The sequence below is a fragment of the Sprattus sprattus genome (genome assembly GCF_963457725.1).
Source record: "Sprattus sprattus genome assembly, chromosome: 17".
NCBI classification, from domain to species: domain Eukaryota; kingdom Metazoa; phylum Chordata; class Actinopteri; order Clupeiformes; family Clupeidae; genus Sprattus; species Sprattus sprattus.
Genome location: NC_137915.1, coordinates 7,356,154 through 7,382,649, shown reverse-complemented (window position 1 = coordinate 7,382,649; position 26,496 = coordinate 7,356,154). Strand labels below are relative to the sequence as shown.

General features: G+C 43.8%; 2 protein-coding genes across 2 annotated transcripts in view; both read right to left on the bottom strand.

Annotated features, from left to right (window-relative positions):
* Positions 1–1,938: 1,938 nt before the first annotated feature.
* oplah (5-oxoprolinase, ATP-hydrolysing) lies at positions 1,939–25,285 on the bottom strand. Its single transcript, XM_080854810.1, has 27 exons — positions 25,203–25,285; positions 24,260–24,512; positions 23,689–23,880; positions 21,205–21,319; positions 20,647–20,770; positions 19,023–19,218; positions 18,517–18,682; positions 17,629–17,767; positions 15,973–16,040; positions 14,908–15,224; positions 14,405–14,517; positions 13,394–13,564; positions 12,934–13,071; positions 12,679–12,817; positions 12,268–12,380; positions 11,905–12,056; positions 11,384–11,544; positions 10,063–10,164; positions 9,343–9,517; positions 8,589–8,773; positions 7,920–8,069; positions 7,494–7,628; positions 6,975–7,124; positions 6,386–6,543; positions 3,343–3,503; positions 3,108–3,205; positions 1,939–2,765 (listed from the first exon to the last, which is right to left on the bottom strand). The coding sequence occupies exons 2-27, from the start codon at positions 24,428–24,430 to the stop codon at positions 2,613–2,615; spliced, it is 3,942 nt and encodes a 1,313-aa protein (XP_080710936.1). The 5' UTR covers positions 24,431–24,512; positions 25,203–25,285; the 3' UTR covers positions 1,939–2,612.
* A 152-nt stretch (positions 25,286–25,437) lies between these two features.
* The window catches only part of shrprbck1r (sharpin and rbck1 related), a 10,110-nt gene continuing 9,051 nt past the window's right edge, over positions 25,438–26,496 (bottom strand). Inside the window, exon 14 of the mRNA XM_080855183.1 lies at positions 25,438–26,304. Within this exon, the coding sequence (XP_080711309.1) occupies positions 26,227–26,304 (78 nt within the window). The 3' untranslated portion in view covers positions 25,438–26,226. The remainder of the gene's footprint in view (positions 26,305–26,496) is intronic.

Genomic DNA, 26,496 nt, shown 5'->3' with positions numbered 1-26,496 from the left:
AATGTTACCAACGTTAAATGTTGTTGAACCTTTCCAGATATTGTTCACCGTCGTATTTTTTACCTATGCTTGTTTAAGAAAAGGTTGCTACTGCGTATGGCCCAAAATATGTATTTAATAGATTCATTTGAAACAGGGTTTGAAATTAAATCGAATTACAAGAGTGTTTCCCAGGGTTTACCCTGTTTTGCTGTAACAGACACGGTCACTGACCCTTAAAGTGTGTGTGTGTGTGTGTGTGTGTGTGTGCGCGCGCACGTTTGTTTGAGAGCGAAAGAGAGAGAGAAAGAATGTGTTTACATTTCAGCACAAACGAAACTTTTTTTTTTAACAAAAATGCTAGTGTCAATGTTGTATTTCACACAGTGCCTTAATGTACATATCAGTGTTGTGGATGTATGTGTTGCCTAAAGTCACAAATTACAATGCATATTAGGAATTCTTCAGGGTATGTTACATGAATTCTTTGCAAAACAGTTTAAAAGGTAATACATATACAATCCAATGTGCCCTACCAGAGTGTTGTCTTATGAAACCCTAACCCACTATGGACTGATACATCCCCTGATTTGGAATTGCACCACCCCCACCCCAACCCCCAACTGTGAACAGCCCATCCTGCTGTATCAGCCAATCTGGGAGGATGGGCTTCGGTGTCAGGGATGGGAGGGAGAAAAGTGCCTATATTTACAATCAACTGGAAATGTTCCGTTTTCCCTCACTGGAATGTATTGAACCATGGCATTTGAATGAACATAAAATACCTCCTCCTTTTTTATCTGGATAGGACAATTCAGGCTGATACTGTGAAAGAGTTTTTTTTTTTATATAAATATGTATATATTTGTTTCTTCCTGTGCACAAAAATAGATAATTTCTTATTCTAATGCCTTTGTTTTGTTGTTAATCTCTGTCTTCATTGGGTCATTTCCCAGACGTGAGCTTTACATGTGTGTTGTTGGTTGGTCGTTCCGTTGCAATCTGAGGCCAGTCCTTCTGATCACTGATCCATTCAAACAAGATCTTTATCTCCCCATTCTTGCTAGACCACTGTAGACTGGCACTGCTCATGCAGACCTCCTGCTGCCATCTCTGACACGACCCACAACTCTAAAACCAGCCATCCATGCACAAGGCCCTCTGCCTCACCCACATCACCCCAGAACATCACTCCCTCCTGGGGTGACGAGGGCCATAACTCGGCGCCCCCTGCATGGTCTCCTTATCTTGTGTCTCGCACAATCACTGTTTTATCCAGCACACACACACACACACACAGACACACGCGCACACACTACACTACACACAGCTGTGTAAAAGCAGCGGAGGGTTCAGTCTAGGCGGGAGAATGTTGGGATTCATCAGACTCGCTGAAGAGTGAGTTTTATTAAACGATACCATGCCTTGCCGATGTACATGTTGTATAGAATTGTAAAGGGAATACTTAAGTTAAGGGTGTCTTAAGATTTCCTAAACATGAATATAGTGTGACTACACCTGAGGAACAGGACAAAGTTCTTCACATTGGTGAGTTCATATTCCTCGAGGCGAACATTTTTGTTCATCAAGAGGTTTACAAAGCTTGCACTCAGGAACATTGATTAACACCCGCAGATCTGATGCTGATCAGCTCTACCAGACTGGCAATGTGACTCAGAGGATGTAGGGGACTTGGTTAGATACAAAAGGACTTTAAAGTAGAATGTAGTGTTGTCTGTTAAATCTAGCAAAGATTATAAGATGTGATTTAAATTATTTGTAAAGATGAGTTTGGGTTTTATGTTAGTGTTGAGCAGAATGACACTGGTGTACAGAAATATAATATTTGGGCATTTTATCCTAAATGAGATTGATCATTCTTTAAATCACTCAGGAGTCTTATGCTTTGGATTTATCAGTTGTGTTTATTTAAAATATATATATCTTTGTCTGTTGCCAAATAAAAAAAAAACAGTAGAGGTCATCCGAAAGGAGTGAAATACTGGTTTGATTCCCATCCAGTCCCCAAATGCCGACATCAGTGAATAGAATGAGAGCACTTCAGAGTAAAGACACCCATTCCTATTATGGCTACAATCTGCAGTGCCCCGTTTGCAGTGTTCCTGCATAGCTCCATCTTATCAGTGGCCAGATAGACCACCACCCAGCTTGTCCTTTACTGTCTGTGACACTGTGCTTGGCCTGAGGTAACAGATTTAACACTGATATTTTAAAATGGCCTCCCACTGTTGGATATGTTTCTGATGCCTGTAATATCAAACTGCATGTATAGGCTGATTCTCTGTATCCTCACAGTGGAGTATGTCTGCAACAACATCCAAGACAATACATGAGCTTCTGCTACAGAGGCTAAGTGTCACAAATGTTTGTGGTTCATTTCAAAAGGTTAGAAAAGAAATGTAGATTGGTGAGACTTTTGCCATTGACGACTACTGTGTGCACTGTAACTCTACAAATAAACCACAACGGCACTTTCAAACATTCTCACTATCTTCTCATGCCACTCCTTTGTAGAAAACTATAAAATTCTCTATTTCCCTTCACATTTCCATCACATCCCTTTTTCTTTTCTCGCCATCTCCTCTTTCCATGTCATTTTTTTCTTCACCTTCTCACACACCCTCCTGCGCACGGCGATACTCAAATACGCTCCCTCGCTCGTTGAAGGTCTCGTTGAGCCGTCTGCGCTTGGAAGGCTGAGGGTCATTTCCATCTTCCTCCTTCCCATAGCCCCCTCCTCCTGGGGTGGACAGACTGAACATGTCCTACGGGTGGAAACAAACTGGGCGTTACATTCAGAACAACCAGAGGAAGAAAAGGATGAGATAAAAAGACTGAGATACTTCTGAAGCATCCACTGGCAGACACCGAAAAGCTCTTCAATGTGCACCAAAGTCTATAACTAATGAATTGATATACTTAATTGAAAATGAACCACGACCGAGTCAGATGTACTAAATTAGCATGAGAGAGAGAGAGAATAGCCCCGGAAATTACAGACATTATACACAAAAGACAGGTTTAGTTTACATTTCAAGACTTCATTGTTTTGCATTTCAGTTAAAGAATCCTGTTTAACACATGAACAAGATCAAGCGTGTTCTCACCCCAGGCTCCAGGCTGACGCTGGTCTTGGCCCCCACGTTAAGAACTCTCCCATCAGCCCTGTGAAGTAGGTTCAGACCTGCTGCTCCACTCTCACCTCCTGAAAGATCACGAGAAACAAACAGATAAACAGAGATAGACAGATAAAGGGAAGAGAATTTGGTTTCAGTGAGATACAAATCAGAATTAAATGCCTAATGGCAAACAAAACTGGTAGGCTGTCTCCAGGATGACTACCGTTAAGTCCATAGGGCTGTGTTGATCGCCTCTCAGTCAGAACAGACAGCACCACCTTCTCCCGGAACAGAAGTTTCCGGATCACCCCGTCACCGCCTCGATATTGCCCTGCACCCCCCGAGCCAGGCCGCAAGGAAAACTGCTCCAAGACCACAGGATACCTGAGGGTCAGGGGAGAGAGGAGATTGAACAACACAAGGCTAGCAAGAGAGATACATGAGAACAGAGTCCATACATCACACTGAGTCAACTGAAGGCAATCAAGTAGTGTGGTTTGTAGTTGTAATGTAGTTTCTAGTACACTAAATCAATACATAATGAACGGCACCAAATAAATGTATCTACAGTACTGTGCAAAAGTTTTAGGAAGGTGTGAAAAAATGCTGTAAACTAAGAATGCTTTCAAAAATGGAAGTGTTAACAGTTTATTTTCATCAATTCTTCATAAATTAACAAAATGCAGTGAAGGAACAGAAGAAAATTCTAAATTAAATAAATATTTGGTGTGACCACCCTTTGCCTTCAAAATAGCATCAATTCTTCCAGATACACTTGCGCACAGTTTTTGAAGGAACTCGGCTGGTAAATTGTTCCAAACATCTTGGAGAACTAACCACAGATCTTCTGTGGATGTAGGCTTCCTAAAATTATTCTGTCTCTTCATGTAAACCCAGACAGACTCGATGATGTAGAGATCAGGGCTCTGTGGGGGTCATACCATCACTTGCAGGACTTTCTGTTCTTCTTTAAGCTGAAGATAGTTGTTAATGACATTGGCTGTATGTTTGGGGTTATGTTCCTGCTGCAGAATACATTTGGTGCCAATCATACGCCTCCCTGTATTTCTCAGCATTGAGGACACCATTCATCCTGACCAAATCTCCAACTCCACTTGCAGAAATGAAGCCCCAAACTGGAAAGGAACCTCTACCATGCTTCACTGTTGCCTGCAGACTCTCATTATTGTACCTCTCTCCAGCCCTTCGGCGAACAAACTTCCTTCTTCTACAGCCAAATATTTCTAATTTTGACTCATCAGTCCAGAGCACCTTCTGCCATGTTTCTGCACCCCAGTTTCTATGTTTTCGTGCTTAGTTCAGTCACTTGGCCTTGTTTCCTTGTCGGGGTAGAGCTTTTTGGCTGCAACTCTTCCATGAAGACCACTTCTGGCCAGACTTCCCCGGACAGTAAATGTCTGTACCTGGGTACCACTGGTTTCTGCCAGTTCTGAGCTGATGCCACTGCTTGAAATCTTCCGATTTCGAAGGTAAATAAGCTTGATGTGTTTTTCATCAGCTGCATTAAGTTTCCTTGGCTGATCACTGCGTCTACGATCCTCAACGTCTTCTTCAAAAGAGCTTGAACTGCACATTTTGAAACCCCTGTCTGGTTTGAAATCTTTGTCTGGGAGAGACCCTGCTGATGCAGTATAACTACGTTGTGTCTTGTTGCTGTGCTCAGTCTTACCATGTAAATGGATAAAAAATAAACATTTATTGTTTACATTTTTCAAAGCATTCTTAGTTCATAGCATTTTTTCACACCTGCCTAAAACTTTTGCACAGTACTGTATATCCAGTCAGCTTTTACTAAATAAATATATATCATACATCTATATCCAGTCAGTTTTTATCTATATATTTTATATCTTAATCCAGTCAGTCTTTACTAAATTAATATATGGGCCATTCTACCGAATTGATGCAAAGTCATGTCGGATATATTTTGAATTTTTTTATGGTTTATTCCCAAAACTCCGTATGTATATTGTACCATATCTAAAGTACACATATCTAGTAAAAGAACAGTCAAGTTTTATATTGTATTTTCAGAATGTGTCGGAATGTTTTTCCTCTTCCAAAAATTGTCACTACCGAAACATCACATTTACTATAGTAAAAAAGTATTATTATTGACCTGTTCAGATTGTGTTTCCTTCCCTTTTCTAAAGTGTATTTTTACAAATATTTCTTGAAGGTTTTCACAATGGAATCCATAGAAATGAATTTTTTACCAAATTTTCAAGTTCAATTTATCTGTTTCGGTAGTTACTGCACTGTTTCGGTAGTGACTGCACTGTTGGATGGATGTTCATTTTTCTCCCAAAATCATCCAAAAGGTGCTCTGGGCCGCCCTTTAGTCCACACAACACATTTATTTAAAAATGATGGGATTGAACTACTTACCATTTCATTTTGTCACTACCCAAATCATCTGGTCACTACCATATGTTTCGGTAGTGACTGTTTCGGTAGTGACAATTCTAGCTAACTTTAAGCATAAACGAAGAATTCTAGCAAGCACACGGCTTTCAAACACATCTTTGGAGAGGTGAACACACATACAAACATAAGATTTTCCATGAAACCCCAAAAGGTTTACTTAATTGAAGAAAACATGCGTTTCGGTAGTGACAATTCTTAAGGTTACACGTCGATTTTCAGACTTTGGAACACATTTATATAAAAACTATGGGATTTAGCTACTTACCATTCAACCATGTGGGACAGAGATGCAGTGTCACTGCATGGTCAAAAATGCAGAGTCGTGGCTAAAACACAGGCTCAGCCAATGGACTAAAACTCTTGTGTTTCGGTAGTGACATGAAAACTAGGGACATGATTTTTTGAGTATAGTAAATTGATTTAAAAATTAAACCCACAATAATTCTAAATATTCCAAGTTCTGTTTCAACCCAATAATAAAGATCTTTGAAATTAAATAATTGAAAAAAAAATCAAAAAAAAATTAAAAGTGTTATTTAAAGGCATTGAAATTTAGATGTCAGGGTTGGGGACAGCTACTTCCCAATAGAAAGTACCCTATAAATGATGATTTTGTATACATTTAGCTTATCACTATCTCATGTAATGCATTGGGTTTATATAGACCATAACATGTTCTAATTAAATATCTATGCCTAGATACCTAATTGTTTTGTAAATAGTTTTTATTGTTGAGGGACTGCATATTACACGAATTCGGTAGAATGGCCCATATATTATATATCTTTATCCAGTCAGTATTAACTAAATAAACGCACCGCTTCTCCAGAATTTCTGGGTCGGTGATGCGCGTGTTGGTCATGTGACTGTGGACCCCGCTACGGCCATGCCAGCCCGGGCCGGCACCAGCCCCCCCAGCCACGGTCTCGTAGTAACCACTCCTCTCACTCCCAAAGGACACGTTGTTCATGCAGCCCTGCCAAGCAGAGAGTAAGTCAGTAAGTAAGTTAGACTTTATTTATATAGCACATTAAGTACAAGAGTTGCAGTTCAAAGTGCTTTACATAAAATCAATAAAAGCAAGCAGCAAGAGCCATACATGGAGTTAAATAATGATCAACATCGTATTAGAACCTGATGTTGCGATAGGCTTCTTGGATGACTAAAATCATGATAAAAGGTGTAAAAGAAAAAAAGTAACACAAGTAATAAAACCCTTCTGAAATAGTAAAAATAGTGAAAGTTACAGTTAGTATCAACCCCACAGAAAATGTATAAAATGCTTTGGTAAAAAGATTAAGCTGCCTTTTGAAAGTGTCTAGAGAGAGAGGGGTGAGAGACATCTGAAATCAATACAATCCATTTCCCTTCCCCACACACATGTACCTATACATAGGCTGACCTCACCTGGGATGCTGCGCACACTTCGAATGCACGGAAGATGACGTCTACAACCCTTTGTGATGTCAGCACGTTGCCCCCCACCACTGCTGCACTGTTGGATGGCTGGAGGATGGAGCCAGGGGGAATGATGACTTTTATTGGCGCAAGGCAGCCCTAAAACAGATAGATAATGAGGGTCATATCTTATCTCAGATAACACAACTATGCCATCAGCTGAGAAGCATATCATTTGTAGTATGTGTCAGAGAGAGAGAGAGAGGTATGCGAAGACCTGGTTTACAGTGAGTAAGTGTGTGTGTGTGTGTGTGTGTGTCTAAAAGTGGTTTAGAGAGAATATATGTACATAATATGTAGCTGAGACAAGTGAGACTGAGAGAGAGAGAGAGTGTGTGTGTGTGTGTGTGTGTGTGTGTGTGTGTGTGTGTGTGTGTCTCTGTGTGTGTGTCTCTGTGTGTGTGAGAGTGTAAGTGTGCACAAACGTGAGTGAAATGCCTGGCTGATGGACATATGTCTGAGCGCTACCTGGTTGAGTGGGATGTCTTGGCCCACCATACAGCGCAGGCAGTAGATAAGTGCGGACAAGGTGATGGCGCGAGGGGCATTACAGTTCCCCCACACTTCTGGTCCCGTGCCCGTGAAGTCGAACACTGCACTGCCCTGCACAGAGTAACAGAATGTATTATTTGTCATGCCAGTAAAGGTTGCTGAATTGACTAAGAGAGAAACAGAGACTGACAGAGAGAGAGAGAGAGAGAGAGAAAGTGAGTGAAAGACAAAAGTGTGATTTACAACAAAGAGTGAAGAACTTTTTTCCTTGCTGGTGCGACCTTTATATTGTGGTGATCATTATTTATTGTGTTTCAGGAGGATAACACATTTGTATCTGAGTCCACAGGAGGACAGCAGCAGTCACAAGGAGAGGGAAGACACTATGGTTGACTTCTTCACCTCCTGCTCATTGATCTTCACTCGCAGTCTGATCGGTGTTCCGTCATCCATGAAGTCTTCAGATTCCACTTCTAGGGAGCCAGTCTGTTGCTGCTGCCGCCGACGTGCAAATTCCTTCAGCATGTCTCTTACGGCCAACTCTGCATTGCTCTGGAACGAATGCATCGACACTAATGTGTATCAAAACTACTACTCATCCATCATAGGCTATTTGTCACACAGAGACACAAACACACACACTCACATACACAGACAGACAGGCACACACACACACACAGACAGAAAGGCACACACACATATTCACAGACAGACAGGCACAAACACACACAGACAGACAGGCACACACACACACATACACAGACAGAGACAGACAGACAGACAGACAGACAGACAGGCACACACACACACACACAGACAGAAAGGCACACACACATATTCACAGAAAGACAGGCACACGCACACACATACACAGACAGACAGGCACACACACATATTCACAGAAAGACAGGCACACGCACACACATACACAGACAGACAGGCACACACACACACATACACAGACAGACAGACAGACAGACAGACAGACAGACAGACAGACAGGCACACACACACACACACACACACACACACACACACACACACACACCTTCAACAAACACTTTAACTCACCTGAATGTAGCCCATGTAGGCCTGAACTACAGGCAGGCCATAATGATCGATCAACTCGCCCACCAGGAGACTCCCTCTCTGATTGGCTGCCACCTGTGCCCGCAGGTCTGACAGGTTGTCATGGAGATTGCGAGTTCCAGAGCATCCCGGGTATTGTGCCGGAGCCATGAGGGCCTCTGTGACAGCTATAGGAGGGTGGGGAGAGGGCGGGTTCAGCCGATGAATGGATGACTTTCATGTAGTTGGAAGAACCAACTTGGCGTGTTCCACCAGTTATTCAGCAGCTAAAAAAGAGAGACCTCTGCCCTTACCCCTCAGTAGGGCAAGGGAGACACTAAACACTTGTCTACTAGGCACAAACTTGAGTCCTAGAGCTATGAGACATCCATATTCTATCAATATTCAAATACACAGAACAACACTTCCTTTTTATAAAGCACATCCAACTACAACAGCTAGTCAATTCATATCTCATACACTCATTTACTATCCCCTCTAACTAGTATTTAACTCGCACAGTACTAACATTCCTTCACTTTTTGTATTTTGTAAAGTAGCATTTATTGTTACACTAGGTCTCTATTTGCTCGTGGCTTGATTGTTCTCTCCTTTGTACGTCGTTTTGGATAAATGTAAATGTGTAATGTAATCTCTGGCTTATCTGCCATTTATAAAGGTTTGCATGGCCTCTCCTTCCATACGGGGTCTCCCACTCACAGTCTGCCCCCCCCCCCCCCTCTCGTCCCCCCCTTACCTTTCTCCTGGAAAACTCCCCCCGTGACCAGCTTGAAGGAGGTGAAGACGGCTCCCTCCTCCTGCAGAGATTTGGAATGTGGGGGCATGGAGCCTGGAGTGATTCCCCCGATGTCGGCATGGTGCCCCCTGCTGGCCACGAAGAACACAGGTCCACTCACACCACGCCAGAACACCTGAGGAAGAGAGAGACTGAGTTAGTGTGTGTGTATGTGTGTGTGTGTGTGTATGAGTGTGTGTGAGTGTGTGTGTTTGAGTGTGTGTGTGTGTGTGTTTGAGTGTGAGTGTGAGAGAGTAAGAGAAAGAAACAGACAGATAGAGGTAGCGAAAGAGAGAGTGAGAAGAGTGTAGAAACAACAGGGGCACAGGAAGCAGTGACAGGAAACAGAGGGAAGTAAAGATATAGCATAACCACAAAAGACAGGTCAAGAAAGTTATGGTAAATATATAGCATAACCAGAAGAGACAGGACAAGTGAGTTATGGTAAATATATAGCATAACCACAAGAGACAGGACAAGAGAGTTATGGTAAAGATATAGCATAACCAGAAGAGACATGACAAGAGAGCTATGGTAAAGATATAGCATAACCAGAAGAGACAGGACAAGAGCGTTATGGTAAAGATATATAGCATAACCAGAAGAGACAGAACAAGAGTTGGCTATACTGATGGCTACGGCTCATATTTAGCAGACTGGTTGGAATGTACGGCCACTTACTGGTGTGATTACAGTAAGGTCTGGCAGGTGGCTCCCTCCAGCACACGGGTGATTACTTAAAATCACATCTCCCTCCTTCAGACTGCCCCCCAGTGCTTTAATCTGTGGTAGAGGGTGGGCAGACGGAAGGAGGGAGAGGGGGGGAGGGGAGAACGAGAGAGAGAGAGAGAGGCACGTTTAAAGACAAAGCCAAAGACGAGATTAAGTGAACTCTGTTTAACAGGTTTCTATGTGTCAGAGTAAGCCTCTTCAGTCTGCCCACCAGACTGTGTTTAGCACAAGGTTTACACAAGGTTTCTGAGCGCCGCATAGCCTGCAGGTTTTTCTTCGGAGCTCCTTTACAGCAGAGCATTCCTAACCTAATCATCCATCTCTCGCCGGATCAGCGCGGTGTGGCTAGTGAGACTTGTAGTAGCACTGCTGAGCTCAATAAGCAGCCATTAGGGAGGCTGCATTACCTTGCCTTATCTCCCTCTGGAACGAAATACTGTTTTCTGATTGGCTAATGGGGTGTACATTAAGTTCGTGGAACCGCACACCTTGGACGTAGTCCCAGTAGAAAAGTTAAATCGCCGTTCCATATCAATGCTCTTGAATGGTTACCATTGACAACCAACGTAACGTTTTCTTTTTTGAAAAACAGCCGGTTCCAGGCACTACTTTCTCTAACGGGAGCACTAGGCTTCAAATCAAGAATTCATCAGGTTATTATGCATATTAAATTTCCTAAAGATAGAGGAAATTCTAAATAATAATAATAATAATAAAAACATTTTTGGATGTTGTAAACGGGAGATAAGCGGGATAACGGCCTCCGAGCTGTGCAGTTCTACGAAGTTAATCCGCGTCGTGGTGTTCTTTGCCCCGCAGCGTCCATTAACTTCGTAGAACTGCACAGCTCGTCGGCCGTTATCCCTTACTTTGAAAACTGCTAGTATAGGTGCGCTTTATCGTAAGCAGGTGTACTGACCAGCATTTCCTGTTTAGAGTGCTGATGACTGCAGTCATGTGACCAAATGTAAAGGTGGAGCTGGCTTAAAAGCAGCACAGTGGTTAAGTGAATAATAATAATAATAATAATAATAATAATTCATTTTATTTGTATTGCGCTCTACATTCAAAAAGAGTCTCAGAGTTCTACAAGGTTAAAAACAGCTCATAACAAAAGCATATTTAAAAGATAATACGTTTTTTTTTTTTAAGTAGCAAACGCCTTTCTGAATAAAAAGGTTTTTAGGCCTGTTTAACAGGTTCTATGTACTATACTATAACAGCTCCATTATATCACACAGGAAGACCCAGAGGGAGACTCCATTCCCACCTGGTACTGCACGGTCTCCTGCATGGCCCCCAGGTGCACAGGGATGTGCGGGGCGTTGGACACCAACCCTCCGTCAGGACCGAACACGGCGCAGGAGAAGTCCAGACGCTCCTTTATGTTGGTGGAAATGGAGGTCCTCTGGAGCACCCGGCCCATTTGCTCTGTGTGTGTGTGTGTGTGTGTGTGTGTGTGTGTGTGTGTGTGTGTGTGTGTGTGTGTGTGTGTGTGTGTGTGTGCGCGCGCATCAAGCCAGAGATTGATGGAGAGAAGATGAATGGTTTAGAAAACTGTATATCTGTACGTTTTCAACCTACAGTCTAGTGTTTTCGACCCAAATTCCATGCCATTGTATATATCTCCACCACCTGCCATTACCCTGTAATACCTTTCAGCTATCCACTTTCACTCTTACTATCCATCTATTTCTAATTTCTGTTCCTCTGTTCCAACTCATTCTTTCCCTACTGACCCAGGCTTCTCCCTCACCCAAACCTCTCCCCCCCCACATGCGGGTGTCCCACCTGCGATGCTCATGAAGCGATGTGAGAAGATGGACAGCTGGATGGCGTTGAGTTCGGTGCCGAGCGCACACAGAGAGTCGGTCTCCACACTGATGCACACGTCACCCTTCTCAGTCAGCTTGGCCGTGCAGCCGGGCTCCACCAGAATGGTGCTGCGAGAAATCAACAGAGGCTGTTACCTCTTTTTTACACAGGATAATAATCCATTGACAGTGGATATGGATACTGGAAGGTCATCCGGTGAACTGGCTAATGAAAGCCGGACAACTAGAAAAAGGATATGGTCATCCAAACATGACTGGAGCTAGAGGCTTAAAGCTGTTACACCCACACACACACACACACACACACACACCAGCATACCTGTTCTTGTCAATGATCATGGCAGGACCCGGGATGCTATGGTCACATGATAGCTCCTCCCACAGGTACACACTGGTATCCAAGTAGCCATCCTCAAAGTAACATTTGGTAACCTTAGTAACAGAGGAAGATGAGGAACATGTCTTATTCAAGAGGCAATTTCCTGTCCATGAGTGTTCTTTCTGATGACTTACTGATGAAGTTTCTTTCAGTAGATGTTTGTGTGTGACTCACGTAAACGTGGTAAACGTGAGATGAATATCTAAAGCACGTAAGCAGTGCACTTATTAATGGGCAAGGGTCCCGCAGAATTGAAGTCATCAGACTGGCCTCGTGTGGAGTACCACACACACAGTATTTCTCATGCACTAAAGCTTCTATCACACTAAAGGGGAAGTTGCTTCACTGTACCGTTGCGGCTTTGGCAGCCCCACAATCTGATTTGGCTTGAGTCACCGATTTAATGCCCGACAACCCCGACCCTCTTATCCGGATGTCATCAACCATGATGGGTCGATCAGGAATGGTGAAACCAAACTCTTTCAGATATCTTTAAAAAAAAGACAGAGAAAGAGTGAAGAAAGAAGAAGAAAAGAAAGACACACCAGCTGTCATACAACAAGGCCATCGCTTGTTTACCTTGGTCCAAATGCACACGCACCTCACCTTTTAGTAAATGCAGAGCGGAAGTCTCCAGCACGGCAGGACTGAGGGTTGCCTGGGTAACCAGTGGCCGTTACCATGAGAGCGCAATCAGTTCCCTCATAACGCAGGTGAAGGAACACCTCAGTCTGGATCTGAGAACTAATGGAGGGAAAGAAAGATAAAAAGTGTCAGTTAGTGGGAGAGAAAGGGAGGGAGGGAGGGGGAGGGAAGAAGGGGAGATTTCTGCACTTTGTGCTTCTATGAGGAGTAGCGAAGCTATGTCAGTTATGGGACAGTGTCAAACATCGGCCATTCTGTTAAACAATCAAAATGCTAAGTTTAGTAATGGATTAACAATCTATAACTTCAGTTAATAATGGATTCACATGACAACGTGAACGTTTGCCGATAACACACGCCGTCCGATAATTAACACCGTTACGATAGATTTGTGTTTGGAGTGGTCGCGGTGACTCCCGACCTGCTGAAGCCTCGGGCCCGTAGCGTGTCCTGGCAGCGCTGGGAGAGCAGGTCCACCCGGCGGTCCAGCTCAGTGAAGGAGCGCGACTCGTACTGCAGAGAGCACGGCTCCTGCACCTCCTCCACCACGTCAGCCAGGGCCAACCCGTACGCTGACAAAACCCCGCTGTACCTGAGAGAGAGGGGGAGAGAGGGACGGAGGAAGAGAGAGAAGGAGGGACAGAGACAGAAGACAGGTGGTACAGGTCATAAGGAGAGATGATTCCATGCTAACATGATATTTCAAACACACAAGGTATGTGTCATTCGAATAGAGAACATAGAAAATGAAGACAGAGAAACCGACAGACAGACAAGCAGGCTTAGTGGGAGAAAATAAGATAGGCTATGCAAGACAGACAGTGGAAGGTGGCAGAACATTCTAGGCCACCTGTTTCCTGCCATCAGAAATATAAATCATGGAGCAGAAGCTCATCATGAATACAGCTGTTACACGCAACACACATGCCTATAGCCATGAGAACATGTCAGCAGGTTTGCCAGCCATGGGTATTAATATGACCTCTTGGCACAGTGTGTTCACAGACTCTCACATCTCTCTCTCACACACACACACGCACACACACACACACACACACACACACACACACACACACACACACACACACACACACACACACACACACACAAACTTTTAGCACAGTCTGTTCACAGACTTTTACATCTCTCTCTCACACACGCACGCACACACAGACAAACTTATAGCACAGTTTGTTCACAGGCTCTCACATCTCTCTCTCACTCACAGACACAGACAAGCTTATAGTATTGGCTGTTCACACTAAGACGAGTAAGTAAACAAATATGTGCTGACGTCATAGAAAAAACAAAAAAGCGTGCACACACACACACACACACACACACACACACACACACACACACTCACATACAAGTTTACATATTCACAACCCTAAACATTTTGGGAGTTTGTAAGAGGGGCTGTGAGACAAACTTGTGAATGAAGACAGTCTTCATGCCCAGGGCACGTGCGATGGCACAGGCATGTTGGCCACCAGCTCCGCCAAAGCAGGCCAACACGTGCTTGGATGTGTCGTGGCCCTTCGCCTGGGAACAAAGCAGGATTATTTAGAGATGGAAGTCCACATCCCACAACCTGGTGTTCCCACCACAGATGCCATAATATCCACTCACCAATGTAAATAATAAATAAAGTGTTTAGTTTAGTTAGGTGGAGAGCTGAAGATAGCTGGTGTATATAGCACACTATACAAAGTAGCAAGCACAGTTCATTTCACCAACACTGTATTACCCCACATGTACCTAGGTGACTACCTATAACATAGGCAACACAACGGTAAAGGCCAGGTACTAAGCAGACGCTTTTATCCAACGCAACATACAATCAACCTGCAGCCATCGGGCATCAAACCCATTTCAACCACTTGTAAAGCGGTGACTAACCACTGCTACACCACGTCCAGTGCCTCATGGTACCTGAGTCAGTGCTCTGATTGGCCGACACATGGCCTCATTGGCCACACGGATGAAACCCATGGCAACCGCCTCGACGCTCATTTCTGTTTTGCTCCCCCGGGCTGCAGCGCTGCTCCTGGCCTGGCCGGGACCGTTGGCAGCGCTCCGTGGCTGAGCCGACAGGAAGAGGTTGATCTCCTTGGTGAGCTGGCGGAAGTGGCGCATGGTCTCTTCGCTGGAGAGCGGCTCGTTCTCGCCCGGGCCGAAGATGCGTGGGAAGAAGGCGGGCAGGAGCCTGCCGAGCGCCAGGTTGGCATCGGTTACAGTAAGAGGGCCGCCTATAAAGGAATGCAGACGGGTGTTGAAACAACGCTGCATATTTATTGCAAAACAATTGAGTTTTTTTTCGGTGCCCTTCAAACCACATTCTGAACTGATGTGTTTTACTTAACTGAGGAGAATATATTTCTATCAGTTGCTCTCTGTGGTTTAAACCTACCGGCACATAACTGCCATACCATTCTAAACTCACTCTTATGGAAACAGGTTTTTTTTCTTCTTCACAGAACTTGGAGTGATTCCAAATTCTCTCTCAGTGTTCTGCTCTGGAGGCGTTTTTAATGGCTCACCCAAGCCATCCATCAAGAAAAAGTGAGGGAAAGTAAGTGAGATTACAACTGAGCAAAAAAGGGGAGGTAACAAAAATGCTGGCGGGGTCATATTTCCAACTCTATGCAGCAGCAGTTGTAGAACAGACAGTACGTCCGATAGAAAGACTCCGGAGCAACAGAGGCAGAGATCGAGCACTCAACTCAACTCTACTCTGACCACAGCTGCTACCACATATAACGTACTGCAACTCCAGCTGAGGTTGTTACGCAATATCGGGGAGAAAGAAGAAGTAAGAAACAAATGATTGAAAGAATGAGAGATGATAAACAAAGGAACGATAAAACAAAAGAGAAGAATGAATGAAAGCACCAAAAGTAAAAAAAAAAACTGTTCAAATCAATAAATAAAGGAAAAATGACACTTCCAAAGTAGCATAAACAGACACCAGGAACATTCAGACGGTGGTTGTCTCACCCTTTCTGTAGCAGGCAGGTCCAGGATGGGCTCCAGCTGACTCGGGTCCCACCACAAACATGCCTGACCTAACAGGGAGAAATGTATCAGGACATGATGTACACTCTACTTGTTATTGTATTCTCTGTGGCAACCAGAAATGGAAAATGACTTGTTGTTGTTGTTGTTAATGTATAGACCATTGGTTATGTAAACATCATGAATGCATGCACTGATGTTAATGATTAATCTCAAGTCTTGAATCTGAGCTTTCTTATGTAGATTATGTTAAGTCTAAGCTATTTATGAGAACTGATCTTCTAGATGTCGATAGTCTATGCCCTACCCTTTGAGCCACACAATAGTGACCAAAAGTGACAATTCAGACTTGACGACTAACAATTACCGATCCTCAAACAGCATCTAAAGTCAGTCTTGGTTGGGTGAGACTTTTTGGACAGCAGTTTAGCCATTAAAAAGCCACACCACAGTCACAGCTTACTGTACTCGGAGGTCAAAAGGATCAATTTAATAAGCAGCTCAGTGTATTTGAAACAATCAGCTGAGCCAACCGAGCCAAAACGTCTTGTCCGGCACAGAAATGTAACATGTTAAGCAACATCGAACAAAAGATTTATGTGCAATTCTGGAAACAAAATTCTTTACGTTCTTCAGTGCATGTATCACTGTTTGATAGAGAAATGTGAAACTTTGACTTTAATCAAGTATGTATGTGTGTTGTTTATATGCCTTTAAGAGCTGAAACATGAAGTTTGTGTCTCTGTTCTCTAGTGTTGACGTTTCTAACTCTGTGTGTGTGTTTTTCAAAGTGTACCTTCTGTGTGTGTATGCGTAAGCAAGGGCTGATAAGAAAACCTTCTGCCTTGCTGAAGCATTACGTTGCAAAAAGCATACAAAAATACCTTGGATGTGGGAGACCCACCAAGTGGTTATCTGTAGTGCTTTGGCGTCAGAGAACGCTAAGTTCATTCAATATAAACCTTGTGTGATATGTTTAACTTGTTTAACTTGTGCTTCTCTCTCGTCTGTTGCAGTCTGGGAGTGAGCCCGGGGTCTATCGCTCTTATCCTCTCTCTAAGTTGGGGGGAGAGCCCGGGTCTCTCTCTTGTCTGCCAGGACATGATTGAGCCCCACAAGCTTGTTGTTGTTGAATAAAATTATACTTATAGACAACTCTGGAGTCTGAGGTAACTTGAGTGAACTTTCAGCTTACATTGTTATCAGGGCTATTAGCAATTACAGCTGTGGTTGTTTATAAGCTGTGGTTGTTTATAAAGACGCAAAGCTTGTAAAAAAAATAAAAAGCTTTATAAAAAATTGTTGCATAAACGTATGGAACAAGGTTGACTTTAACTGGGAACACTGACGCAATGTTTGCATTTGCTACGCCCAGCGTGCCTAAGGGGCGAAGGGCCTACTGGGAGGGGCTGCTGCGCCGAGGGTGGGAGAGGATTCTAACCTGAAGAAGAGTCGAGAGCCCCCGCCTATACGCACACGCACACACACACACACACACACACACGCACACGCACACACACACACACGCACACGCACACGCACACACACACACACAAGCACACACACCACACACACACACACACACGCACACACAGACACACAAAAACACATACACGCACACACGCACGCAAATCTAACCTGAAGAAGAGTCGAGAGCCCCCGCCCGCAGCCACGGTGTTGATGTCCAGCTGAGGAGCCTGAAGTGTGACGCCTGCGGTGGTCGCCTCAAACACGTGCTCGTACTGGCCAGCGTAGCGGCTCACGTCCGTGGAGGTGCCTTTGGGAGAAGAGAACAAAAGGAAGATGAAAGGAGAAATGAAGGTGAGGGAAGAGAAGCACCGAATTGGATTTCATGTCTCGTGTTGACCTGGGTTGGTCTTTGAAGGCACGCTCTGCTGTGCACTCTAAAGTCACCCTTTCACGCACACATTGTGCATTGTTGTGTACTGTACAGTATGAAGGACGCTGTGACTGAGCTAACTGAGTGAATGTCAACAAAGCTATCAGCCATGTCTATGCCCTTTCATGAACGCAGTCGTTCAGTAATCCATCAGTCAATCTTTAGTCCTCACTGTGCTTCGTCACAGCTGATTCCCACTTTCCACCTTACCCTCTTCCACAACTCCAGATTTTGTCAGCCTCACCTCCTCACCACGCTTCACACATTTCTCTTCACCTCTACAGTGAGACGGTGGAACGACCCCCACCCCATCCCCATTTCCTTCCCCCCTATTGTCCTCCTCATCTGTTTCTGGAAATAGGAGGTAGTATACTATTCTCCTCAACAAGCTTTTTTAATGTGTTTTGTTTATTTATTTTGTCTGTTTTGTTTTGTTATGGTTTGTTTATTTATTGTTCTTCTGTATTCTGTAGCCTCAGTCATGGCATTGCTGCAAAAGAGCCCTGTGCTCAGTCAATTCTCCCTGAATAAACAATGATGAATGAATACACAATCATCCTCTTAGCCCAACAACACCGTATGCGTCTATCTCTTCTTGCCTGCTTAGCGTTCTCTTATATCCTTACCCCCCATGTCAAAGCCGATGACGGGCTTGTTCTCCGTGGAGCTGTAGGAGGTGACGGCGTAGCCCACCACACCTCCCGCAGGCCCAGACAGCACCGCCCGCGAGCCGCAGAACTGCCCCATGGGAGTCAGCCCACCGTCTGACTGCATGAACAGCACATCCACATCCTGAGTGAAAGAAAGAGAGGGAGAGGGGGAGGGGGAAACGGACATATCGGGGAGAGGAAGAAATGGTGTGAAGGAGGAGGAGAAATACAGAGATGGAGAAAGATGAGCAATATATGTTTAAAGTAAACACTTTGCAAGGCCTGTGAACCTATGCTAAACAATGCACTCTGCTAGATTTACAAACTATTTGAAAAGAATTTCAGGTGGGGACTCAAATATGACATCCAATTTGACCCCTCATCCTGATCAACACTGTACACAAGTCAAAGTCAAACACTTTACCTAATGTAAGTCAAAACATACAAAAAGGCTAAATACTCATGTCCACAAAGACACTCACCTTCAGGCCTCCCTTGAACCCAGAGGTAAAGCCACGCAGATACTGTCGTATTTTGGGTGTGAGGTAGGCATCTGCACAGACTGTGTACCCTCTGGGTACAGCCCGTATCATGGGCATCACCTCACTGGACAGCGACACCTGTGTGAACCCCAGTTTCCGTGCCAACGACCCCACAGCCTTCTCATGAGCAGACCACCTGAGACACATTAAAACAGCCATGGTTGGTTTGGGCTGCATTGGTTGAATTTTGGGACACAACAAATCGATCAACATTCAAACCTCACTGATGTCTCATTTCAAATGTATTTCAGCAATCATGCCAAAAACTAAATTATACACACCATAAAGAAGAAAGGTCACAGTAAAACAAGAATTCACAATGTCTCTGTCACTGAGTAACTATTTTCTATTGACCTTCAAACTGAGTGGTCATTACATTGTATTCACATTTTATAGATTTCGATTTGTATATCCATTCCGTTCTATAGTCACCTATCAGGTGTTTCACCACTCCAACATTCAATGGGCATGTCTTATTTAACAGGTCTGTTCCTACTATCCTGAAAGCCAGATTTATTTGCTGTTCACTGGAGTGCCTTGATAACACCAGGAGTGGCAGAGAGTCACAACCTTCTGAATAGAAAGATACGAGAGGAAAACGACTCTGCTGAGTCCAACAACAAGCACACTGAGATCAAAGAAGGCCAAAACCAAAGCTGCACAAATAAGTGTGTGCAAAAGGTTGAGAATAAGAAAGTGAGGGAAAGTGAGGGAAAGAACGAAAGAAAAAAAGTATGAGAGAGAAAGGAAAAGAAACTGAGACCAGGCTTTCTCCCCTGCTGTTCATGAGCCAAGAAATCCTATGACCTCTGTCCACACTCACTACCCCTATACAGGAGGGAAAATGACTTAGGAAATCTGACACCCATGGCCACTGATGCAAAGCACACTGAATTTCCCTCAAGCAGTGAGATTGTTCGGCTGCACCTATGTTAGACTGCTGTATGGAGAGAGCTCCTTAAGCAGCAGCTAACATATATAAATGTGCAATCCTAATGTACAACACAAGATAAGAAAAAAAACATCACGACTGGTCATTTGCCACTCCTCATTTCCCATACGTCGGGACAGTAATGATCAGTGTATGTGTGCCATTATGTAAACACAGCTGAGGCGAACCCATGCTGAGGCGACCATCATCTCCCACAGCACACAGGGGCCATAACTCCAGCCCTGGAGTTCACATGGAGCTGTAAACACACGGCCACGCTGAGCTTTCAGAGGAATGCGGACTGTTCAATCCCAAAGAAACCTACACTACCCAGCAGCTCTATCTGATTCCATACATTACTCTTTATCGGTTTAGATAATCGATATTTGGTTTAGAATCGATAATCGGTTTAGAATCGATATTCGGTTTAGAATCGATAATCGGTTTAGAATCAAATCGTTGACCTCTGAATCGGAATCGTGAGGTGCCAAGAGATTCCAACCCCTAATGTATTATGCTGAAATGTGATTATGAGAGCTCAGTCTCATCTTTGGCTCAGTCTCATGTGATTATGAGCGCTCAGTCTCATGTGATTATGAGAGCCCAGTCTCATCTCTGGCTCCAAGAACATACGTGTAGGAATGCAGCAGCAGCACAGCCAGGCTGGTGATGCCCCGGGCCAAAACCCTCTTCAGGTCCTTTTCCACCTGCTGTGTGTCCAGCTCACGCCACACCTCCAGACTGTCCCCGGTGCTGCCTGAGAGACAGAAAGATAGAGGGAGTGCAAAGAGAGAAGCAGAAAAGAGGTGAAAAGCAGAAGTAAGAAGTAAGAATAAAGCAAAGTAATGTAATGCCAGGCTTCTGAGCACCAAACAAACGGAACACCAAAGCAGTACATGTGGATTCAAAGATCCTGCAGGGGCAGACCAGAGAAATGGTGCCATCAGCGTTCAGCTGATGGCTTCATTCCATCGTCTATCGCAACAGTCAAGTGTTTCAAACCACTAATCCTTCTGTGGTTTGAAACCAGGAGCCAACATTGCCCCATATATTGACATAGGCCACAGGCAATGAGTACCAAGGCTGAACTGAGTATTCAGTGTTGCATTTTAAAAGGATTTGTTTGAGTAAGATCATTCGAAACGTTTGGCAGAAGTCTGCCATTCAAGTTCATGGAGTGCTATGACTTACCAGTGACGGTACGTTTCGACTCCTTCCTGGGCAGCTGGCAGCCATCTTGCTTCAGGACCACACGCTCATCCACCTCAATCACCTCTTCATACAGCACCTCCGGCATAGACACCTCCTACAGAACATTTGACAGAAACAGGTTCATTAACCACACAGGCTTTACGTTACAGGTTTGTTTGGTAACTTTTTTTAAGAACCGTAACATCAATACATCATACAGTAATACCGATTTTCCTCAAAGATAAACCAGGTCTAATTTGTGAATGAATTTCGTGAATGAGTTACACATGCCCTCCAACCAAATTAGTAATGTTGCAATAGTGCTCTTGAAGAATAAGGATTTTATCTGTAATCTTTGGGCTCGCCTACTTATTCATTGACTGAAAAGGTAAATGACATTCTTATCTGAGGTTACAAGAGATAATAACAGGCCAGAGCCATAACACAAAAGAAGGAACAAGAGGTGAGTGGCAACATTGGGGGACACTCAAGCTGAGTGTGCAGGATATCATGTTTGCTAACCACTGCACTGGCAAGAGAACAAAGATTTTCACTATTAGATGAGGTAGTCAATGAGGTAAGAGAATAGTATCCACGTTGACCCATGGAAATGTCTTAGTCCTGAATGTTAACGTTTTCATAGCCTTTTCTGAGTAACTAGATCTAAATTCAAAATAAATATATCAGTCTGACACAACATCCCCATCACACCTTCACACACTCTGCATGTGTGTGTGTGGACTGGCAGGATTTGTCTGACCGGCCTGCATTCATTTCCTTTACGAGAAAAGCCTTGGGCAAACCAGTAGTGACATGTTTAATATCCACTTAGCCTAATTCATACATGTTCATAACGGTAAATAATCTTTGAGTGTGTGTGTGTGTGTGTGTGTGTGTGAGAGAGAGAACGAGAGAAGAGAGAGAGATAGAGAGCTAGAGAGAGAGAGAGAAAGGGATCAGGAAACACAGATGGATCTGGGTTTGATTTACTAATGTAAGCGACTGGGCTCTCAGCAGGATGATCTATCCAGCAGTGTGTCCACAGAGTACACACACAGAGTACACACACGGAGACACACACAGACTACACACACAGAGACACACAGTGGGACTGTAACTAATACTTAGTAACAGAAAAGGAGAACAGTAAAAGCTCAATCCAGATTGAGGCATCTACTTACAACCCCTTCAGCATAACAATGTACAGTGAGTGCAGCTTAAGTTACATGAATGCGAAACCATTTGAAAACAAAGGAGAAACATTGTTTTCAAAATACTCCGTCGTGTGGACAGGATCTGAGACATTCACATGTTACATTTCATTTCATTAATCACTTGAACTGAAGCTGAAATATTTTATCAGTAAATATTTTCTATAATTAATTTTCTTTAAACTATTATAAAAACATGTACAGTACTAGTACACCCTGGCATTCAATGTTTTACTCCTAGACACCTCAGTTTCAACTACCTACAATGGATCCAAATCTGTGCTGGTAAAGATTAAGAAAATAAACGTCATTCATACACAGCATGTATTAATGACCAACTTGGAATGTGCTCTCTGAAAACGGCCAGTGTGTGAGTGACAAGTAATCATTGCCACACGCTTCTGTGCTACTGTAAAGTGGATTTACATTAGTTTGAGGGGCAAGTCTTAAGTTTATTCCCGCGGACACGGGTAAAAGTAGGTCCGTGCACGGTGTGTATTTCATCACGGATGGTCTGCGTGGTACCAGAATTTGATGTCGCCATGCACTTGTGCAAGTTGATGGTGCATGCAAGTGCATGAAAGTTTAAAGCACTGGCTCAGGGTCAAGACATTTTTTTATTCATTAATGGTATTAATTCATTTGGCAGATGCATTTACCCAAAGTGACATACAGTACAGAGGCACATTTTCATAAGTATTTTTGCTCCCTGGGAATGCAACTATTGGAGAACTGCTGATAAAATGAGAGTTTGGTTGACTTGAGCACTGGCGACTCTAGACCAAACTCTGAGTCGGTTTAGTCACTCGACTACAACACTGAAAGCCAGCAAAAGCATTTTAAGGTAGGTCGAAAAAACTATACACCTATAACAAATAACAGTCTTTGCTGTAGATTGACATGGCGTAGAGATATTATTTCAAACGCTGTGATTGAGCTTGTGCACTGAGAGACATGTCTGCATCAGCAGAACTAGTATACTTTGGAGACACACATGCGCCTGTGCGCATCCGCATTGTGCAAACTCAGACGGTTTGGAGTACACTTAGGCCGTTAGTGTCAGTATCAGTCTCCAGGGGTTACCATACAATGGGACCATAGAAGGAGAGGACGCTTTTATTCAGACAAAAAGTCTCTTTTTGTTCTCCACTGTGGGCTGGCAGATGAGCTCAGTTTTGGCAGCTCTTAACGGTTGTGCCACTATCCTCTTCTCACCCCCCTTGCTCCATTTTACCCCTCCCTCCCTCCCTGATTTGGCACGCCTGTAACTCACCAGATCAAACAATCCTGGCCGGGCCTGTGTGCCGATGTGCAGAAGATCCCGGAAGCCCCGCGTCACCAGCAGAGCCGTCCTCTCCCCCTGCCTTTCCAGCAGCGCATTGGTCGCCACTGTAGTTCCCATCCTGATCCAACCAATCAGGGAGGTATCGACAGGCTGGTCCCTGGGAAAATCCCGCCCTGTCGCCTGTTAAATAATGAGGCAGCAAAGTGTCAGAGAGTGTGTGGGGGGGGGGGGAGGCGGTTAAGAGGATAAGCGCAAGCATGGGCACACATATAATCTCTCTCTCCCTCTCTCTGTCTCACACACACACACACACACGTCACAAACAGACGACAACCCCACCACACCACCACCTTTTCTGAATGACTACTGCCATGATCTGTTCTCTGATGCTTACCTGTCAAAATTCATCTTAGGTCGGCCGTTCACCAATTTCCCTTCAGTTTTTAGTCTGTCAATCACTCCCCTCACTAAGTATTCACCAGCATTTCATCTTTTCTACCTCACACACCCGTTGTACTTTTTACACCTCCACACCTTTGATCCCTCGCTCCATGCTCACCTGTTCTAGGACTCGGCGGATACCTTCGGTTGGGGCATCTTTGTAGTTCTGCGGGTCGTGAGACAGTAGTTTAAGGACCCTCTCCCTTCCGTCTGGCAAATGAGCAAATACATCTGTGAATGTGCCTCCACGGTCGATGGCAAAATCAAACTTCCCATGAGTCTCAGCCATCTCAGGAGGGGCAACTGTGCAAGAGGGTGCAGGACAAGGGGAATAGGTTGCCAAACTTTCGGAATCCTTGTTTGGGCTGGATCTACAGATATGAAAAGGTGTATCAAAAAACACAATTTCAGTTGCTGCTCTGTAAAAAAAAAAAAAAAAAAAAGGCCATTACATCAATAGACTCCCTACCATAAGGCAGCAAAACAAACAATGCATTAAACTTTGGACATTTAAACATAGCTGTACATCTCTTAACCTCTCCATTTGCACAGGATACACTATAAAAAACCCTCACAGAAACATACACAGAAAGCAGCACATTGCGGTACCTTGATGGTTATGTAAATCAGTACCCTATAAGCTCGGTTCTGACCCGTTTCATTCAGATTTTATGAATAGAAATGTAAGTGAATATCAAGCTGGTGCTCACTGCCACCTGACTTACTGAGACTACACTAGTGCTATTGCAGTTTATAGTTTACGGTCTCATTAAATCCCTTTGCTCGATGTCAGAGTGACCTAGTTACAGTCGGAGTCAAATTAAATCAATCTGAGTATCCGACTAGGCTGCGATGGACACAATCGATTACTAAAGCAAGAGCTGTTCAATTGGGGAGCACCTCGTGAATTGCCTTACGTATCGTTACAAACACGGCAAGCTATTAAGCAGTATTTCCAATCACCGACAGAACCTTGAAGCTGCCAGGGTCGATCTCCAATGTTTCATGCAAAAACACGTCTCTCAATCTCAAAAAACATCTAAACACAACTGATTACTTACATTGTAGTAACCTGCACCGCTTGAGCACGCTATAGTTGAACCTCACGTCTGAAAAGCGCGGCCGTCCACACACCCAGCCCTGAAGGACCATGTACTCCAATTTGCTGAAAACCTTACTCCACCCCCCTACTTGGTGGGCGGTTCCTGACATGTGTTCGAGATATTTTAAATATCTGCTCTATGAAAAGGGACTACTAAATCAACAACAAATGAATAACACACCGTTTTTAGAGTGGCAGTAACAGTTTATTGCATTTTTACGTGAATACAGTCTGGTAAATGTTGAAGATATTTAAATAGATGCATATATTATTAAATGAAATATAAAGTTAGCCGCCACCAATACACCACACTGACCTGTAAATATTAAGGCACGCTGGTAAAGTTATAAGTCAGCCCTGAGGAACTCATTTAAAGCCTGACTGTACGCAAACAAACCTGATCCTTTCATGGCAAACTCTTTGATTTTATTCAAACAGGCTTTCGTAATACACAGGGCAAAACAGTCAGTCATTCACACACACACAACACTCATTCACTCGCTGCATACTAGTTCACTGAAAAAAAGCAACCTTTAAGATTAGGTCTAAAAACAAGTTGAAGGACCATTGAACAGTCTGGACTACAACAGTGCTCCACATGCTTAATGACGAAAGCTCCTCTGTCTGTCAGAAAAAAGTGTGGACACATGAGAAGACTTTTCGATTGAAAATGAATTAAGTTACTTTGTTGATTAAAAAACCCAGGGGTGCAACCATGTGTGCATAATGGAGGCATGCATCTCTGGGTGAGTTTGTTGTGCAATGTGCTGCCTTAAAAACCCAAGCTCATAGCAGGGGTTAGCAAGGACACTTATTGTAACAGATCAGTAACGACATGGCTCTTTTTAGAAGAATTAACAGATGAATACAGCAGAGATATGGCTGCAGAAGGGCAGTCAGTACAGTCTTCATGTATACAACATCTGTCTGGTTTTGGTAGTAATACTAATTGTGAACTTTGGCTTATCCCAGTGGCATGACACTCAGTGGCAGTTCTGACACTTGGGATGGCAGCGTTGTTTAGCGTTGCAGCGGCATCCTCCACTGGTGTCCCCAGGGCCCTAGAGAGACATCATTCACGGAGGTTAGTTGTATAGGCACATAAGACATTTTTCACATTCTTCAAGGCTTTTAAAATATTTACAGATTACACTTCTCCCTCCTTACTGATGTTTTGTTCTTCTTGTCTTGTGTGTCTATTTCTTTTTTTAAACTACTTTTTCCCTACCCAGGTTACCAGGGATACCTTGGCA

Excerpts from the sequence above, each read along its gene's own strand:
- oplah (XM_080854810.1), bottom strand. The coding sequence starts at position 24,430 with ATGGCTGAGACTCATGGGAAGTTTGATTTTGCCATCGACCGTGGAGGC. Across the intron at positions 12,818-12,933 it reads CGCTCTGCATTTACTAAAAG|ATATCTGAAAGAGTTTGGTT; the intron begins GTGAGGTGCGTG and ends TTTTTTTTAAAG. Across the intron at positions 8,070-8,588 it reads CCTACATGGGCTACATTCAG|AGCAATGCAGAGTTGGCCGT; the intron begins GTGAGTTAAAGT and ends CATTCGTTCCAG.